Consider the following 21,019-nt stretch of genomic DNA (forward strand, 5'->3'; position numbering starts at 1 on the left):
ATATAAAGAGGAGGTGCAGTTGCTTTGGGGGGTGACCACCCTGTGATGCTCCTCTCTGAGAGGAGGTGCAAGGGAGAGGATCGGAGCCCAATGCTGTTGGGCGGAGGCTAGACCGATCCACATGGTGGCGCTCTATAAGACTCTCTCCACTGGAAGCATTAGTCCAGCAAATGCTGGAGATTAAGGCTGAATGTGGGACATATTCCACAGAAATTAGCAAGATCCACTGGGAGAAAAAGGCTCATCACAATGCATAAAATGTGTGTGTGTGTGTGTGTGTGTGTGTGTGTGTGTTTGTATTAAACTTTAGTTTGCCAAGCTTACTAGTTTCCCAAGACCACAAACAAATATAAGTCCAAGCCAGCGTGTGGAGCTGAAGTGGATAGGGTGTCCTTCTCTGGGAGTCTTGGGACATTCCAGATCACCGCATGCTCCTTTTGTACTGCCACTACCTTTCCACACTCACACTCTCATAAAAACGAAGCATTTAACAACTAACGATGCACCTAATGTCATTTAGTAATTCTTTTGTTGCTCAGTGGTGTATCATAGCGTTTAATCCGATCTGCCTTTAAGCCCAAGCCTTTCAAACGCGGCAGGAAGGATCAAAATAAGTAGAACAGAAATCTGGTTGCATCTTGTTAGGCTCGGATCAAAACAGCCTCAGTTAAAGCTCACAAGGATGTCGATCAATAGCCAACCAAGTGAGTGAAATGAGAGGTGGAGGGTTGAAGAAGTACATCACAAGGCAGTCGAACCGTACACAGCAGCAGTTTTAAAAGATAAGTAGACCTGCAAACACTGACTAAGAACAGGACCTGTTGGGAAGGCGAGGGGGGGCGGGGGGAGTGTGTAACGGCTCTGTGAAATGATAAATGATTCATCCAGCTCTGCATATATTCACAATGGAGGTTGAGCGGGAAGTGGCAGTGGTCTCTTCCAAGTGTAATGAAACATTAGTCAGGGGTGACACACACACACACACACACACACGCACACACACACTCACCTAAAAAAAAAAAAAAATGAAATGCCAAGGCAGCCACATTTGTGCACTCAAGGCCAACTGCACTATTCAATATGCCGTGATGGGTGTAATGAAGCAGCCGGACGCCCAGTCCTGTCCTTTACCGCTCTGTCCCCTGCACAAAGACAACGTCCCCTGACCTGTAAATAAACAACCGCTTCAGTGTCAGCAGGAGCCTAGATCTGAAGCTGTGTGTTTTGTTTAAAGCTCTCGGACGGGTTTCGGCTAGATGGCGGCTGAAACTACGCAGAATTTATCGTGTTACTTGATTCCCATAAATTAAGCTTTTATTGTGATATTCATGAGAAGCATCTCTTCACTAACAGAAGAGATGGAGGTAGATAAGGAACGCTGCTATGAGTGACTGGGGATGTGATGGATTAAAGCGGGGACGGTCTCGTGGAGACGGAGAGGGTGAGATTACAGCACCGTGGACCCGCATGCGGTTCAGGCTAAAGCAACAAATCAGCTGATGGAGGCTAACCGTCAATCCAGCAGAAGAACCGTCTTACTTCAGGAAGGCAATTCAATTAACTCCAGCCTGGTTATGACTGCAATGTTCGGAGCAGTGCATCCCCTCCCTGAGTTTGATAAGCATCCTGAGAACGAGAGTGTATGGGGGGGTGGGGGGGGTGGTTAGGGTAGAAGATTGAGATCATGGCGCAAGGACGAAAGAATCAAGGAGCGTGTTGGTGATTGGGCTCCAGCGCAGAGAGCAGGGAGAATACGTGGCAGAAGCTGCACGCGGGGAGCATATCAATGAGCGCGCTGCTTCAGACGGGAAGCCTGTTCGTTTCTGCTGCGGTTCTGCTTAGGGAAGACCGAGGAGCGGAGGGACTCCCCGCCGACGCCACAGTGACAGAGCGCGGTGCCGCCGACTTCGCCGGTGGAGTTAAGCATCCGGACCTCGCGGGATGACACGAATCGGCTCGTCGCCCTGCGGGTTCACCTGGCTACGTTTCACAATTCCAAAACGCATCAGGCTGGAAATAAAGCTCACCTATGTGCCCCACTGACCCGTGTAGCTAACGCTGATCCAGCACGGAGCGGGAGAACAAGGGTTCACTGCCTTAATATCGGCACGACCGGCTAGTCCCTGTTTCCTCTTAACCCCTGATGCGAGGTGTTAGCATGGGCCAATTGGAAACCTGCTTCTTCTTTTGCCTCCACGCTCAAGCTCGGGGCTCTGGACAATACCAGCTTAGATTCTGGGCTGCTGGGTTCTGAAGGGCAAAAGCCATGGGCGGTACTTACCACTGGCCCACACCTCTGCTTCCCAAGCACTGGGTTTAAGCTCCTTTAGAAAGATTAGTATCCTTCAGTGTGCTAAGAGCAACACCCTCCAACAGGTTAGCATCATCAGTGCTCCACAGCATGCAGAACCAGTGGCCTGGTCCAATCACCTGAACTCAAGATACAAGAACCCTGCTAACCATGCTAATCATCACAGGAGCCAAGCAAACTAGACCCTTGGGCTGAACTCGTCAACTGACCCACCCTTAAGCAGGAGAAAGAAAGTGAGAACGTGTTTTAGCTAACTAAAACAGACAAGGCACTAGGATAACTATTTTTTTAAACAACTCTATATAAATACAAATGCTAATCCATTATTTGCATACTACATCATCTGCCAAGTGATTCTGCGCTGTTGGATAAAAGAAAGATGTTCATTCATTCTTTCCACTGCTCTGCGAGGAGAAGTGTAGGCTAATCCAATGCAGGACTGCAGGATATATCTATTATGAGTAAGCCTGGGTTAATACAAATGCCACGGCTTGTGATCCTAAGGGAAAGACTTGTTAAGATGAGTAGTGGATTGTGAGACGCAGCACAACTCTCATGAGATCACCGGAGCAAAACAACCTGTGTGGAGACGATATGTTTGTTTACTATCTCTGTTTTCTTTTCATCTTGCGTTCTCTCTTTAACGTCTGTGCTGTACACTCAAAAACACATGGACTAAATTGGACGGCATACAATTTCCTTTCCTGTGGTCACCATATCTCCCTCTCTCTCTCCCTCTCTTCTTCTTTCCCTCTGTCTGTCTCTCTCTCTCTCTCTCCCTCTCTCTCTCAGAATTGGTTATAGCGGCGTTCATACTCACCACAAAGGCAGGACTCCACGCACGCACAGCCGTGATGTTGCGTGAGCAGGCAAGCGATCTCAGAGCTTCTGACACACTAACGCTCGCCCTGTCCCCTACGCTGGGAGCCAGAGAGCCCCGCCCCCGTGCCTACAGACTAACGCCGGCCAGACGGGCTCCTGCTGCAAGAGGTAGATCATTATTTTCACATCAAGACCCTGGCTAAATTTAGACTCCTGTTAGCATACTAGCATTGTGACACTTGTCACGACGCACACGCCAAAACACACAAGTCTGAAGACGAAAATACACAAAGGTGCATGGAAGGACCAGAGCTGTACGGGCAGCCAAATAAGCAGCCGTGAAGGGTCATACGTGGGAAAGTAACTGGCTAAAAGGTGCAGCAGGAGTGGAAGGAACAGTGAGACGAGAAAGAGACGAGAAAGAGAGAGAGTAAATAGAGACTATAAGAAATGGGAATACAGAGAAAAGCCAGTGGTAGTCCCTGCATGGTGAGATAATGGTACATGAGCGAGTTCTCGCAGTCAGATGGATTTTACATTATACCAGTCCAGCTCGTAACCGTAAGATGCTTAGGGATTACCGTCACACTTTATTGCAAAGAGGGGGTCATCTGGGGTACGAGCCCATACTGCAAGAAGAAAAAAACGAGACACTTCTCTCCCATTGTGCCGTTATTATTCTCTTTTATTCTGCTGCTGAAAATGAAAAGCAAACAAACAAGCAAACCACCACCCGCTGGTTGTGTTCCTGAGACAGTCCAATGAACACAATTCATTCTGTCTCGCCCATTTGTTGTCGCGCTCCTATTTCCTTACGGGGCGCGGCGGGAGGAGAGGGAGGCTACCTCCTCTTCATCAGCGGTCAGCTCGTGACCGCAGCACTGCGGGTTCCCGGGGCAGCGGATCCCCTGTAAACCCAGCGGTGACACAACCGCGCTGATGGAGAAGCCCAGCGATGCTGTCGTGTCTGACGCACTCACACCAGCACGCCGCACACGCCCCCACGTTACTACCAACTCGTAGGCACTGCTGGGCTGAGAATGATAGGGTGGTCGGTAAACACAGGTTCCCTGGGAGATTGTGTCTAATGTCTCGCTGTATTTATGACCCCGGTCGACGGCACACGCCACCGCTCTGTAAGCGCTGCTCACGCTGTTCCGAACGGGCTCGCGCATGATGTTTTGCTTTTTATGAAGCCCTGTTTTTAAGTTCTTTAAAACATGAGTCTCTTTTTTTATTTACTTGCTTAGAACGGTCGTCTAAGTCAGAGGGGCCGTGAACTCTGACACTGTCATGGGCTGAGTGATGTCTGATGGAACTCGGAGCTTGGAACTGGTCTGCTCAGGTACACACTTACAAGTCCCACCCACACCCACCCTCACTACCTGATTGGCTGAATTCTAGGTCACCTATGGCTAAGAGAAAGTAACGCCCTAGATGCACTCTGCGGTATCCCCCACACATCTTTATATCTGATGATAACAAAGCTAAATACACGACAGGACTCTCGGTGACAGGGAATGAAGTCTCTGGGCAGATTGAAACGTGCCCTGCAGAGAGGGGAGGGCGGTGTTATATTCATCAACACGATGGCGTAGCCAGGAGCGCCAAGGACTCGTGAACCACAGACATGTCTGTGGCCTGGCTCACGCGGGGCACCCAGCAGAGCCGTGCTGAGGGAGGCATCGTGGGTAAGGGCTGGCGGGCGGGCGGCCGATCACCCGCCTCGACGCCAGCGAAACAAAGCAGCGTGTTTACAAAGGAGGCAGGATTTGGAAATGCCGCACTCAACGGAGCCACCGACACACAAGGACGGCGAACAAAGCTGAAAATGTCAGGCATTTGATAATCAAGAGTAGCATTAGAGAAGCATCGCATGCAGCTTCTGGTGGGCACTGGGGCACCGCTCTTCCCACAAAGAAGCGTTTAAACCGTGGTACTCTTCCCCACTACAGATGAGGCGGGATTTCCAAAGGCAGAGGAAGCAGACAAATGAGCAGTTAGGACTCAGCTGTAAATGAAACGCCGTGGCGAACGGGCATGTGGAAATAACCTTGGCAGAGCGAGGGCATTATGGGACAAACACACACCACGGAGAGACTGGGGCAGCTGCACCAATCTGCCTGGCTGTTAGCACTGTAATCCCCAAACACACACACACACACACACACACACACACACACACACACACCCTCACCTTGTACCATGTGGACAGTCACACTTTCATGCACACACGCCCATGCCCACACACACATACACACACACATTTAAAAATATTCTGTTGGTAAACACCCAGACAGCAGTAGATAATTACATATACTGTAAGTCACTTTGATTTTCTCCGAAAGTCACAGTACCACTAAAACAGCTCTAGAGGCCTCTCCGTGCATACATAACGACGCACAGATGCCAAACTATACTTCGGATTGCCTGGTTTTGTTTCTCTTTCTTTAACCTTCCAATCGGATACGTTTATCTGCGCATAAAGCGTTCAATCTTCTCCATGTCCATCCAGGCCTGACTATAAAGTGCTTGTTCTCTGATGCTGATGAGATTTTTTGTTTCTCCATTGTAACCTGTGGTGAGAAGTGTCTAGTCCCAACGCTCGACACTAGGCCAGAGGAGAACGATCCCACTAACAGCCAGCGTAGGGGTCCTTCTCACACCTCCACTGTCCTTGACTGCTATTACGTGTCTCGTTCAGCCTGGCAGGAACTGGCTGTTAAACTATTAAGTGTCCATTTCCTGCTGTCCCCCAGCTGTACCCTGTGCTGCACCGAGTCAAGGGTCTGATTCATATTCTTTATCGTCCAGCTTCTGGGGCTTCATGTTTTCATGCCAAAAACATTAAAAGGCAGATTTATTGTGATATCTGTGGGTTACAAGTTACAAGGCAGAGTGAGGCAACTAATCTTAACTTTTATACCATAATTTAGTTTATTGGTTTCAATCCATTTTAATCCAGCTAAGCCAAAGGAGTACTTTTTTTTTCTCCTCGAAATGTTCTAATTAATACTAGAAGTCCAAATACATCAAGGTTGTCCAATTTCAGTAGTGATGAGGTATCACACCAGAGTGCTGATTAATCAAGGCCTTCTGTAGCATCTGCTAGAGCTGGAAATAACTTCTGCAAGGCTGAATAGGACATATCTGATACACACACACACACACACACACACACGCACGTGTGCATGCCCGCATCCACGATGGGGCAGAGCACAAGAGAAGAGAGATATGTAGAAAGGCGCGGATGGGGTGAGTGGGTCCTGCGTGAGTGCTTAAGCCATGCCGTCGTAGCGGGCTTCTTCAGAACCACGAGCTGTGTTACTGCTCCAGTGTGTCAGACCTCTCCCCTCACATCTGCAGGCATTTACACTTTCTGTCATCTTCTGATGAAAACTCATACTGGTCATGGCGTGGGTCAACACCACAACTTAATTATAAATCCACAAAGTTTCCACAAACCACTTAAAACACACTCAAAGAGATATTAAGGCATTCTGCCTAATTACCAAAGAGGCCACTGATGGCACTGTAATGTGATTATTCCTTTGGGCACAGAGTCCTGGTTGTTATTATCACCATGCTGACACCTAGTGCCCTCAGCTCACTAGAGCTGGTAATGCACGCTCTCTGGAGAGAAAAAGAAACAGGACAAGTTTAAGTTTTAGTCTCTTAATTCTCTCTCTCAGGCTCCAAGCTCCTTACAAATGACAGGTGGATGCATAAGGGAGCGGAGTCTGAGTAAACAACACACTCTGTGGAGGACACCGTCTCCCCACTGCACACTACAGCTGAGAGTTTCACCGTTATGGCCTTGCTGAGCACATGAGCCATTTACTGTCTTACTGTATAATTACGTGTCCATTGGTTTACCTGTGAAGAACACCCATCCTGCCACACCAATCAGGTCATTTCCACCCCACCACACCAATCCCACCAGACCCATGTAGCCACACCCATCACACTGGCCTCTAATCAAATCAATGCTATATTGTAACATGATGTTGGTGTTGGAGAGACTATAGAGGGTATACATCAGTTTCACAGGCCCAGGTAAAGCCACTGAACACTCTTAAACACCAAATACACCAACACCAGTCTGCTCCCTGACCATTACACCAACACCAGTCTGCTCCCTGACCTTTACACCAACACCAGCCGGCTCCCTGACCATTTCACCAACACCAGCCGGCTCCCTGACCATTACACCAACACCAGCCGGCTCCCTGACCATTACACCAACACCAGTCTGCTCCCTGACCATTACACCAACACCAGTCTGCTCCCTGACCATTTCACCAACACCAGCCGGCTCCCTGACCATTACACCAACACCAGTCTACACGTGTACACTCAGACATACACAATATCATACTATATCAGCTATGCATGCCGAAATAAATATCATGTGTGGATATTCTAGTGAAATGCTGTCACCTTCTGTAAGCCCTCTGTCCATTGACATGGTGAATGGACTTACAGCAACAATGCCCGCAGTGCTCTGGACTAGCAGCTAGTAAACGTGCATCTGGCATGGAAAATGTCTACAAGTGCACAAGAGACTAAAACTGTGGCCCTGTTCCTCTCTCTTCTTCTCCTCTTTCTCCTCTTCAGGTAGATCTTCTCTGAGTCATGTCAGTAGACGAGCGTGAGCATCGACCACATAACCAGCGCTTTGGTTTGGCATCTTTCAGGCAGTGTGTGAGCGCCAAGCTCACTGGCCTATTCACAACAATGGAAGCTGTGCATCTTTCTCACGAGGAACTGCCAAAGAGCCTTCACCACAGAGAACAGGGTGAGACCACCCACAATCTGTTGGAAATTAATAAGCACTCAGATGAGAGAGAGAGAGAGAGAGAGAGAGAGAGAGAGGAGAGAGAGGGAGAGGGAGGAAGAGGAGAGAGAGAGAGGGAGAGAGGGGTGGAGAGGAGAGAGTGGGGTGGAGAGGAGACAGAGGGAGAGAGAGGGAGGGAGAGAGGAGAGAGAGGGAGGGAGGTCTGGGGGAAGGGAGGTCATGTCCTGCCTACTGGAGAAAGCAGCAGGATGAGGCAGGTGAAGGAGGGGAGGGAGAGAGAGGAGAGGTGAAGAAGGAGAGGGGGAGTGAGGAGAGAGGGAGGAGGAGAGGTGAAGGAGGAGAGGGGGAGTGAGGAGAGGGAGAGTGAGGAAATGAGGAGTGAGAGGGTCTGCGTGTGGGAGCAGGGGGAGCCCTGCTGAGAGAGGAGATGGCATTAAGATGAAAGGAGGCAAGCAGAGTGCCTCCTCACTTCAAACACACGTCAGAGGGCCAGAGCTAAATGGTGTGCGCTAGCAGCGCGCTAACTCAGCCTAGCGCAGGGACACGGCGTGAGCAGCACGGGGAGAGAAGGGGGAGAGAGAGAGGAATACGTGGAGGAGCTAATACAGAGTGAAAAACAGTCAGGGCTGAGGGAGAGGAAACCGGGTGTGTGGGTGTGCGTGAGTGGGTGTGTGTGGCTGAACAGAAACCCATGGGCCTTCAGCGCCATCGCTCCACCCGGTGTGCCATCCACAACTGTCCCTCAGTGACGCCGACCGAAATAAACGGACAGTCACAGGAAGCAGAGCGGTGTGGGAAACGAGGAATTGTAGTTTAGCTGAAATTACACTGAGGCAGGAGCCACTCTGAGCAGTGACGAAATGGCCGCCCTGGACCGTTTCTGACGCAAATGGGCTTTCTTCCTCGTAGCACTCAGCATGCCCCTTAGAATATGAGCGACTCCACATAACTGCTCAAAACAAATGAGTTTTAACAAACGGGGGGCTTAGTTGGCTCGATAGCTCCTGCACTGCTATTCACAAGCAGGGGCCGCGCGGTGGTGAAAACGACCGAATCATCGCGCTAATATATTTGTATAGCGCATTCATTATGACACTGCGACCGAACGCAATTCATCATAGGGTTTGTTTCGTACAGTGCTGTATTTTTTTATGTGCCTGATTACAGAGGCTCCGTTGTGGTTTGGGAAGCAGCTTGAAAGCTTTAATGATTAACTGTCAACATGCGAGGGAGTTAGGCACAATGTGAAGTTCTGGTGCTCGAACACCAGCCAATGTGATAAGGTCATTCCCCACAGAGAAGAGAATTTTAAAATTCCACAGCGTGCAAAGTTCAGACAAACTTCTGCGGTTCATACTACTTCTGCTGCATTGTCAACTGATCACTGTCATCACTCTTTTCCAAAAGCTCAAATACACTGATAACGTCAATCCTAAATTCTCGGAAACAGGGTAGGTTGACCTGTGTGGCGGGGTCCTGTGATTGGAGCCCAGCTCCGTTCAGAAAGTCAGCCGTGCTGTGGGAATGGTGAGAGCACACAGCAGAGACGGGGGAGGAAGCCATCGTCCGCAGGCGGGCAGGGAGTGAGCACTTTTGAGTGCTGTGATTTAGGAGACGACCGTGGCTGTAGCCTACTACAATCACCTGATTATACAGAGGAGGAGGCACACGGACTAGCAATGAGAGGCTTTACTACTGTGAGTCTTCTCCAAGAGAAGAAATTACACCAGACAGGAGTGGCAGGGGAAATGAGGAAAATTAAACAATTTAAATTAAAAAAAGCAACAGCAGGAAATAAACAGAAAAAAAAAAAAATACCTCAGTCGGTGTGTGTGCTTAACTTGGCTAAATAATATCATGTGTAATGATGACTGTAATGTGTTGAAATAACACCTACCTCAGTAAAGGGTCTTTAACAGTGGGCGAATCGCCCATGGTTCTATGTTTAGGTCTATATTAGGGATAAATTCATGACTTTTTTAATCACATGGCCCTATTCATCACTGACTGATCCGGAATATAATTTGCGGGGAGAGGGAATGGGGTTTTATTTTAATTGACTTTGCGTGTTTGCAGATAGAGGCGGTTTTCTGCCTCAGTAATTACCGCCTGCTGCTACCCCCCCCCCCCCCCCCCCCCCCCCCCCCCCCAGCCCGGTCTGTGTGCCGCAGGGGTGGCCGGCCGGCGGGTATTAATGACGCGGGCAGCGTGGCGTGGCAGCGGGGAGTTGCTTGCCAGGAACTAGCGGAGCAGTCGTGCGTGTGTGTACCACCGACGCTGCACTGCTCCACAGGTGCTGTACACAGGTAGCTGCACTCCTCCAACACCCCCCCCCCCTCCCCACACACACACACACACACACACACACACACACACACACCCTCCCCACGCCTCAGCTCTCTCCCCTCTCTGAGCACAGCCAAATATGCTTTGTCACGGAAGCAACAATCCTTTAAACACACACAGCAGCGCACAACCGTAAGAGCACGTTTGCACTCTTGGGAATATCTCACTTCTCACTAAATGCAGACTTATAAACAAAAGAGGATTTCAGACATTTCAACAGCTAACAGGAACAATCGAGTGGTAGTCCAAGGGGTGTTGAGCAGCGAAGGATTGCGAGACAGCTGTTCCCTTTCAGGACCTGGGGACGTGTGATGCAGAGGGAACGCAGGACATTTAAAAAATAGGCCCCTGCAAATTCACAGGGTACCACAGCAAATGATCAGACCACAAGCAACAACGTCATGGCCAGCTGAACCCTTCCGAAGGAAAAAGGCTTGAACTGTGTGGTTTGATGTGCTTATAGATCCCGGATCAGCACAATTCAGCTACGATAGGAGTCAAGTGAAAATGTCCCTGGCAGGCACGGAGGACGAAGCCGGCCTCACATTGTGAGGCTAGAACGCTTATTCCCGCTCTCTGATTCAATTAACACACTGCCAAGGACTTCATTACCGTGGCTTCTGGCTATTAACGAATCTGCAAGACGTACTCCTCCTCCCCACAGATACACATCAGACCCAACAAACAAAGACGCGAACAGAGGGCTCGCACGGCTGTGTGTGTGCGTGCGTGTGTCCAGGTGTGCGAGATGTGTGTGTGTAGGACTGTGGGAGGTGACGGCTGACTTACGGGCTGTTGTGGTCCCAGACAACGCACTGCGGGTCTGACGTGCCCTGCAGAGGAGAGACAGAGAGGAAAGGAGAAACTCTGTGCTTCCGGAAGAAAACATGGTGCTGTGAGGTAAGAGAAAAGGTAACGGACATGAAAGCGCTTCAGAAAATGCTGTCTGTATGTGTGTGTGTGTGTGTGTGTGTGTGTGTGTGTGTGTGTGTGTGTGTGTGTGTGTGTGTGTGTGTGTGCGTGTGTGTGTGTGTGTGTGTGCGCGCGCACTGAACACCATCGAGGTTTTACAGTAGGTTTACCATTGACACTTCTAGACTGTTGTACTGTTGACAATCTCGGTCTAGACTGCAGATGATTCATTACAAAAACTCATTCACGATTCATTGATTCACGGGAGCTGAACTTGGTTCCCCCACGTCCAGGCCAGTGTGATGCCATAATCAGGGTTCAGTGGTGCGTGGTACGGTGAATCATCCATTATTGGTTCATCAGTGAATCGACTGGTATAATTGACTAATCAGTCTCAGGTCCAGTTCTGCCCATTATCTTTCTCTTTGGGGCAGAGCTGTCTATGCAGAACTTACTGACCCTTTTAGGACCTTATGGACTGCACATAAGTGATTGCCTCTAACCTCTTAAAGACCCAGTTTCATAGATCATGACCCAAGACCTTGACCCCATATGCATCATTATTATAATAATAACCCGAAAAAAATGGTAATAACAATCATAATATTTATAACATAAATATTGGTATCATTATTATTATTGCTATTATTATTACTATTATTATTGACTGAAGTAGTAGTTATATTCACAACAAAAGCAAATCTACCACCCCCTGGTGGCCCAGCTTGGTATGACCTGGCTTTTTTCATCACACAAACCAGACATCAATGATATGAAAACAGCAGGAGCCCTGGGCTTTGTTGGCGGAGCGGTGCGGTCCTGCCTGGAGGCGCACCCCAAGATGGGTCCCACACACGTGTCCCTACACACGTGTCCCTACACACGTGTCCTGCCAGCACGCAGCATGGTGCACACGGCACACACGGCACATGCGGCACACGTGCGAGCGGCAACGTCGTGGGAGGCCGGGCCAGGCAGACGGAACCCCCGTCCAGACACGCCCGTCAGGAGGCCGGCAGCGGGTCACTCACGGGCCGGGACGTCCGCGCCTGGAAACGCGGGTGCCGAAAAATGGCGAAATCACTTTCGCTCAGATCAGCCGTCAATAACGGGGCGGCCAAGGCCCGCGGTGCCGGCCCTGCTGAGCTGACGGGGATGGATGGGTCTGGGCTCTGCTGTAGGGGCGCGGGGGGGGGGCTCTCTGCCTCCCACAGCATCTCAGGGTCACGCCCGAGCAAGCGACCCGCCTCGGAGCAGCTGTCCGTGCGGGGCGCCCACGGCTGGGCAGCCATGTCCCAGATCCCTCCCACCCAGCATGCTGTGGCCCGGGGCAGCACAGCGGCGTGGGGGGGGGGCCCGGACCCCGGCGGGCCGTTCACTCTGCCCGGCGGCAGCTGGCCCACAACCACCACTGAGGAGGGCACGACCTAGCACTTCCTCTAGAGGGATTAGGAAGCGCGGACACACACACACACACACACACACACACGCGCACACACACAAAAGTCCCCAAACTCTTGCAGGAGGTAGCAGGTGAAGGTTGCCATAGTAACTTGGAGGGGTGGTGGGGGCTCAACATGACAGAGCTCTCTGCTGATTTACTACCCACACTCAGCACTGTAGCACAGAAGCCTCTGCGTGGCTACCCATGATGCATTGCTAACCAATCTGGAGGTCATATATGATGTACACCGAGATATTAATGGAAGGTGATTCTGGAAATACCATCTGCAGTGGTCACATACATGTTAATGCTGGAATGCCCTTTGTGCAAGAACAATTATACATCCAGGCTATATTTTAACATTAGTATATAATGTGTGAACATGGAAAACTAGCACCCTGCGTACAGGTCATATTTAATGTCAGTCATTGTAAAAATAATTATTACAAGGCTGTACATTTTTCACAGAGATGCCACATCACTAGAAGGTCACAAAGCTGCAAAGAATGTTGTTGCAAAAATATGCAGGTAGTTGATGGTCATGGCAAACAGTCACGCTGTATGAACCCACTGACTAAAATTAGACATGCGTAGGGTTTCATTTTACACTTGAAGTGTCATGCTGTGTTTGGTTTACTTACATTGAGCAAAGGTGCCAGTTCCACCACCACCACCGGTTCAGTGGGTTTGGGTTGAGGTCGCACCGTTACCGTCAAAATCTTCGAGCTAATCACCAGTGGATCTCTGGCAGGAGAAAACAGGACCCAAGTTAGGTGCATTTGTCTGTTTGCCTGAATGCAAATACATGAATGTGTGATTGTGTGTGTCCGTGTAAGAGAAAAGCAGAGAGGTGAGTGAGTGTGAGTGAGTGAGTGAGTGAGTGAGTGAGTGAGTGAGTGAGTGTGTGAGTGAGTGAGTGAGTGAGTGCGTGAGAGTGTGTGTGAGTGAGTGAGTGTGTGAGTGAGTGTGTGTGAGTGAGTGAGTGAGAGTGAGTGAGTGAGTTTGTGTGTGAGTAACCGAGCGAGTGAGTGATTGAGTGAGTGAGTGAGTGAGTGAGTGAGTGAGTGAGTGAGATTGTGTGTAAGTGAGTGTGTGTGTGTATGTGAGTGAGTGAGTGTGTGTGTGTGTGTGTGTGAGTGACTGAGTGAGTGAGTGAGTCAGTGTGTGAGTGAGTGAGTGTGTGTGTGAGCGAGTAAGTGAGTGAGTGAGTGAGATTGTGAGTGAGTGAGTGAGTAAGTCAGTGTGTGAGTGAGTGAGTGTGTGTGTGAGTGAGTAAGTGAGTGAGTGAGTGAGATTGTGAGTGAGTGAGTGTGTGTGTGTGAGTGAGTGAGTCAGTCAGTCAGTCAGTGTGTGAGTGAGTGAGTGTGTGTGTGAGTGAGTAAGTGAGTGAGTGAGTGAGATTGTGAGTGAGTGAGTGTGTGAGTGAGTGAGTGAGTCAGTCAGTCAGTGTGTGAGTGAGTGAGTGTGTGTGTGTGAGTGTGTGAGTGTGTGAGTGAGTGAGTGAGTGAGTGAGTGAGTGAGTGACTGAGGAGACAGGTCAGTGAGAAGACCAGAGTGGGCAGGCTTGCGTCTCTCTGCAGCAGAGTGAGAGTGTGTGCTCCCTGGAGAAAATTAATTAGATACAAACCAAACGCCAACCAAATCTAAACAAACAGCTGTGATCCCATACATATTTAACAGCCATGTCTGCAACCAAGAGCAGTCAAGAGCAATGGCCTGGATACAGGGGCTCTCACCCAAACCATATAAGCATAGAGAAGATGGATGGGGAAATAAGAAAGAGAGAGAGAGAGAGGGAGCAAGAGAGAGGTCAGTATAAGAACAAGCAGTCAGCACTCGAGTAGGCAGGAAGCTGGGAGTCAAACTGCGAGCAGCACGTGAGAGGCAGTGAGGATGCTCCCGCACGCCTGCGTTTGTCACGGGAGTGAAGGGCTCTGGCACGGCTGTTGCCCTCACGGCTGGAGGCCTGTGGAGTTACAGCAGCCCTTAGCTCCCACCAAGCACATCTCCTTAATTAAGCTCCTCCCCTGGGCGGCGATCCAGTAGCAGCAAAGTAGCACTGCGCCGTTCGAGTGGCACTGCTGTAGGTCACAGGAAGTCCCCCTCACAGCACTGGGCTATTTGAGTGGCACTGCTGTAGCTCACAGGAAGTCCCCCTCACAGCACTGGGCTATTTGATTGGCACTGCTGTAGGTCACAGGAAGTCCCCCTCACAGCACTGGGCCATTTGAGTGGCACTGCTGTAGGTCACAGGAAGTCCCCCTCACAGCACTGGGCTATTTGAGTGGCACTGCTGTAGGTCACAGGAAGTCCCCCTCACAGCACTGGGCTATTTGAGTGGCACAGCTGTAGGTCACAGGAAGTCCCCCTCACAGCACTGGGCCATTTGAGTGGCACTGTTGTAGCTCACAGGAAGTCCCCCTCACAGCACTGGGCCATTTGAGTGGCACTGCTGTAGTTTACAGGAAGTCCCCCTCACAGCACTGGGCTATTTGAGTGGCACTGCTGTAGGTCACAGGAAGTCCCCCTCACAGCACTGGGCCATTTGAGTGGCACTGCTGTAGTTTACAGGAAGTCCCCCTCACAGCACTGGGCCATTTGAGTGGCACTGCTGTAGGTCACAGGAAGTCCCCCTCACAGCACTGGGCCATTTGAGTGGCACTGCTGTAGTTTACAGGAAGTCCCCCTCACAGCACTGGGCCATTTGAGTGGCACTGCTGTAGCTCACAGGAAGTCCCCCTCACAGCAATGGGCCATTTGAGTGGCACTGCTGTAGTTTACAGGAAGTCCCCCTCACAGCACTGTGCTATTTGAGTGGCACTGCTGTAGGTCACAGGAAGTCCCCCTCACAGCACTAGGCTATTTGAGTGGCACTGCTGTAGTTTACAGGAAGTCCCCCACACAGCACTGGGCCATTTGAGTGGCACTGCTGTAGTTTACAGGAAGTCCCCCTCACAGCACTGTGCTATTTGAGTGGCACTGCTGTAGGTCACAGGAAGTCCCCCTCACAGCACTAGGCTATTTGAGTGGCACTGCTGTAGTTTACAGGAAGTCCCCCTCACAGCCCAGTCAGCTCATTCTCCCCCAGCATCCCCCAGAAGAGGCGACACATTCAGGAATTTAATTATCCAAAGCTGGCCTTTTCTTCTCACTTTCGAAAACAAATTCTTCTATTCACTCTATTCATTCCATAATGTGCAATGACAGAGTATCTCTGCTCGGGGGGGTTGGGGGGGAGGGTGGTTAAGTTAGTCATATTGGGGGGGCGGAAGCAGAAGGCACTGAGCAATATAGATTGTCTCTTCAGGGATTACAGGATTAGGCAATGCACTGTAAGCTGAATGTTTTAAGCAACATCTCCAGAGAGGCTGGTGCAGACCCGTCAGCAGAGTCCCGGCAGCTCCTGCAGACACCAGCAGGACTGTACACACGTTCTGACAGGCCGGAAGACCGTGGTGGGTGTCTTCTCGATGCCTGAATTAGCATATGCCTGTCTGTCAGTTTAAAAAATACACTCTCTTCTAATGAAAATAGAGCATGACCAAGGTTTATGATTTGGAACTGTGGGATACCCCATGCTGAAGATTAATGTGTTGAATGGTAAGAACCCATCAACCTACGTCTTCGATAGCCCACGTGCTACCGTGCGGCCCAGTTCAGCCCGGGGTGGCTCTTGGCTCCTGGGCTACACTCTTCAATAAACAGGGACACTTACTTGGGTGGTGGCAGGATGTAGCTGAGGGTGCGGAACAGGACGGCTCCGATGACGAAGTACGGTGCCTCGTCGGATTCTGGAAGGAAAGCGTGAGCAACACAGCTGGCGTTAAAGGAAGGTAACTCCATCTCAGACTACCACAAGCCTTATTACCGCGGTTCTCAGGGCGTTACGCCAAACGCTGGCTGAAACGCAGCCTCTGCACCAAGCACACAGAGCAATGCCTAACGTGTACGTTCACACACCCACACGCACACACACGCACCACGGGTAATGCTGCGAACAATCACGGTGGCCGCAGCTGCAGCGGCTAAAAAAAATAATAATTAAAGTAAAATAAATAAATAAACGCCTGACATTCAGGTTCAATCATCCAGTTCAGACACAAAGAGAACAATAGATAAAGCACAATAGAACTGGATTTAGAGAGTTGCTGGACAGAATAACTTTTTAAGCCAGGCTGGGCAAAAGGTGACCTTTAGGAGTAAGAGAGAGAGAGAGAGAGAGAGAGAGAGAGAGAGAGAGAGAGAGAGAGAGAGAGAGAGATAGGATGCACTATTCTGGAATTCCAGCCATGCACAAAACCCACTGTCCTTCCCTTTTTGGACTCTGTGTCACTTTTGTACTATCACCTTTATTCTTTTTTAGCCTTCCCATCATAGACCCACAGGCCCACAGAACCACAGAACCACAGGCCCACACCTCTTCATGAACAAGGGAGATTCTCCCTCTTCATCATGGCCCTCCATTATTAAATGATGCAGGACAATGCACCCCCCTCCTTCCAGCCCCCAAGAATCCTGCTTCTGTCTGCACCCCTACGTTACCTCTGACCCCACACCCTCCTTTCTGACCACACCCCTCCATTCTGGCTCCACCCCCTCCCTTCTGGCTCCACCCCCTCCCTTACCCCTGCTTTTGTCCCCACCCCATTGATAATTTTCTCTCCATCCACCTTAGCCCTCCTTTGCTTTCTAATCACTTCTTCTCACTGTGCCTGCCGAGCACTGTAGATAAAAGTAGATGTATTATGTAATTAGGTATAGAATTTTCTTCGTGTCAGCGTTTAGAGAATTCAAAAATGAGCACGGAGACAAACTCCAGTGAAAATGGTGGCCCAGTGTAATTTTGTTTAAAAAAAAAAAAACCCAGTAAGTGTGAATGTTGCACATGGGATAACATTAAGCCATTTTTGCTGCATAATTTAATAATAATTGTGGCTGAATCAGACACATTGGGTAAAAAAATAAAATAAAAATGTGGGCAGAAAATATCAAAAGAGTGAAAAGGGAGTGTGGTTAAAGAGCAGCGTTATCGTGATGCAGGAGGACTATTCAAAAGCCGTTTAATTACTGTTGTAGATCAATATTAAAGAACAACACCCTTGATGCTATGCATGCTTCTCTGGTTTACCAGTCAGAGGCCAGTGAAAGATGGATTCATTTCTCTCTACTAACCAAGGAGATGCACCCATAGGTGAGAAGGCCACAGCTGCCTGGCCACACTAAAGGATACCAATAAGGGTCATGACCTGCAGCCCACCTGACAGCTCCTATATGGAGACTAACCACTGCCTCCATTTGCACTGTCTTCACCTGAACAAAGCCAGAGTTAAGGAGAAGCTGTGCAGGTGAGCTTTTCCGCTTCCCTCCCGAATAACAAAAGAACCAGACAAAAGAGCTGGACAAGGCCACGCCGTTCTCCCCACTGAAGGGGGTGGGAGAGAGCATGGGTCCACACAGGAAGTCACCGGTCTTGGCATTCGTATTATCTTCTCAGGCAGCCGGGTCTAATGGTTTAGTCTGTGGTAGGAGGTGCTGTCCACGTCTGAGCCTGGTCAGCTGAACCGGCAACCACTCCTCCACCTCGGTGTGGTGTTCTCCTCACGTCACCGGGAGGCCTTCCTGTTTCCTCCGCCCTAGACTTCCTCTGTCCAGTGCCCGCTCTTGAGGCAGGCCTTTTCTTTCTCTCGTACGGTATCTATACCCCCTGTCCTTTAATTTCCTCCTCCGGCACGTCGAGGACTGGGCCTCCTCCAGTGATCTCAGCCTTCAGCTCTCCATCAGCCGCCCACCTCTCCCTACACACGGGCCCCATCCGTCTCGCTCACCCTCGTCCTGTGAAACACGATCGATTTTCCAACCCTCGGACCTCAGTGTGATTGAAGTGCTCAAGGGTTGAAGATAGAAGGCAGGAGAGAAAGAGCGATAGTAAAAGATACGCTGACAGAGAGCGGGTGTAGGGGGGGAGGGGAGGGACAGTCAATCTGGACAAAACCAAAGTTGTAATCTTCCGGAAAAAAAAAAGAAAAAAAAAGAAAAAGAGAAAAACAGGCACCTTTTCACCCTAGGAAACACTGCCCTAGAACATTCATTACACTATGATTACCTCGTACTGAAAATCAGCGCCTCTGAAAACTTTGGGGGTGAATGCACTAAATGCACTAAAAGAGAACGCATGAAGCACTTTCTATGCAATCAGAAAAATGTATATATACAAAATTGACATCACAATTCAAATTTGGTGCAAAATCTTTGGGTATGGTCCAATTCGTAAAACACAACTACACTAGATAGGAGGAACATCTCACAAAGTTCCTGCATGCAGAATTCTGCAGAAATATCCAACTTAGTTGTCAAGTGCAAAAACCAACGAATGCATACAAAGCAGAATTAGACAGAAAAATCAATTGATTTTACTTATTCATAAAAGACATCTAAAATGTTGGCAGCATCTAAATTCCAGTCATCAAAATACAATTCAATATGAAGCATTTTAAACCATTCAACAAGTCCAGCCCTAAACCCAGTCCCTACTGCCAACAGGTACTATAATGCGAGGAGGAGAGGCAGGATGCCGAAATGTGAAAATGCTTCTTTAACCATTTAATGTAATACAAATAGAAGCGCGTGTAGTGCTAGCACAAATAAATAATACATAATACACACAAAGACGAGCGATGATCACAACATGAAGTACCTAGACGTAAACAAGAACCAAGTGCAACACATCACGATAATGAGATGAGTGAGACGAATGAACACACACACACGTAACCACACCCACAGGGAGTACATATATGGGTGTGCGAAGGAATGGGGTTAGGAGCTGTACCGTGATAGGTATTTACACAAACTAACCACTGACCCCTAACATATATCAGTCTCAGTCAAGCACTGCAGACCAAAGTCAAAACAGAGTTAACAGAATTAGCAAAAAAGCAAATACATCTATTTGGAACATTGGGACAATTAAAACTCTACTGTGGCATACAAAAATAATTTGATTTTGGAGAATATCTCTACACCATCAGAGATCCAGAGCAGAAACTTTATCACATACAGGTTCAGTAACTACATTCTGGCCACAGATAAGGGCAGATACAAAACATCTGAGCTGCCCAGACTAAAAATCCAACTAGTGCAGTAAGTCAGAACAGCATTTTCACTTCTATTGTTAAAAACCCACACACTCGCCTAACAAAACTGAACAGCATTTTCTTATATTTTTAAATTTAAAAAATGACAAATTGTACTTTGAGAATGAAATAAAGCACCCTGCAGCAAAATGAGTCAATGTCTCAGCACGAGAGACAGCAGCTGTATCCAAAGCCCAGGGTGAAGCCCAGGTAAGCTGCATTTTTCTTGGCTGCTACGTCATAGAAGGCTGGAACAAAGTGATCAAAGTTTCATATACAGTCTAGAAATGCAGCCTACAGTCTGAGCAATTTCAAGGTCTCAAATTATGTATCCTTTCAGGCCTGCGACTACCCACAGTTCTCTGCACATGTGAAGGGAAACAGAAAAACAGCACCAGGACAAAAAATCTGCCACTGAGGTCGTTTTAAGAATATGAAGTTTTTCACTTACATGAATTATCTGATTACAGAGCAAATGCTAACAAATTAGCACACATTTCACTGAGTGGTAGATTTTTTTAACACTTTAGGTGGAAGTTTCTGGTGCCTCGTTAAACTGTTCCATTTGTAGAGGCAGCTAAAGAGTCTTCATACGACCCAAGCCACCAAGAGCCCGCTCTGCTGCAAACCGACCTTCCCACGGAGGAGAGAGGGAGGAGGGAGGGAAGGAGGGAGGAAGAGGGAGAGCAAGAAGAATGGATGGAGCAAAAGGACAGGAACTGAGTAATAATCCCAAGCAAGATAACACCTTTGGAGCTGACACCCTAGTCCGATACAAACGGCTGACATAAGTAAGTCTGAAACATGGCCTTGACAGCGACTCAAAAGTATTCGAGTCCACGCCGGTGCTTGGAAATTTGCCTACAGTGCAGTTATTTCTGTGGAGTGCATTTGTTAGAAATGAAACTCTCCAGTAAACAAAAAGCCAGATATGCCACTTACCATCAGAGGACAGAGTGAAGACCTCTTTGGGGATGAAGAGCTTGTCGTCTGCTAAGCGAGCCCAGTCCTTCATGCCCCTCCTCCCCTTCATGGGGAAGTTAATGTCACTGGAGACGGCTGAGACCGGCTCTCGCTGGATAGTTATTACTGAGAGAAACAGAGAGAGGAATATAGACAGAGAGAGATTGAGAAAGAAAAGGGCAGATAACAGGCATAATAGAGTGAGAGTTGACTGAACAATCCTAGGATCAAAAAATAAAGTCAAGATGGCTTTATTGGTACGTCTTCAGAGTACAATATTTCCAAAGCAC

The 21,019-nt window shown here is 49.0% G+C and overlaps 1 protein-coding gene across 20 annotated transcripts in view; it reads right to left on the reverse strand.

The window, feature by feature from the left end:
• The window catches only part of adgrb2 (adhesion G protein-coupled receptor B2), a 189,080-nt gene that overhangs the window by 50,224 nt on the left and 117,837 nt on the right, over positions 1-21,019 (reverse strand). For all 20 annotated transcript variants that reach the window (XR_013131778.1, XM_077008547.1, XM_077008546.1 and 17 more), the window contains 4 exons: positions 20,709-20,855; positions 16,349-16,424; positions 13,275-13,377; positions 11,067-11,110 (listed from right to left, as the gene is read on the reverse strand). Coding sequence is in view for 19 of the 20 variants with exons in the window: in XM_077008547.1 (XP_076864662.1) it covers positions 11,067-11,110; positions 13,275-13,377; positions 16,349-16,424; positions 20,709-20,855 (370 nt within the window). In the remaining variant the exon portion in view is untranslated. The remainder of the gene's footprint in view (positions 1-11,066; positions 11,111-13,274; positions 13,378-16,348; positions 16,425-20,708; positions 20,856-21,019) is intronic.

The sequence above is a fragment of the Brachyhypopomus gauderio genome, chromosome 6 (genome assembly GCF_052324685.1).
Source record: "Brachyhypopomus gauderio isolate BG-103 chromosome 6, BGAUD_0.2, whole genome shotgun sequence".
Classification (NCBI taxonomy): Eukaryota; Metazoa; Chordata; class Actinopteri; order Gymnotiformes; family Hypopomidae; genus Brachyhypopomus; species Brachyhypopomus gauderio.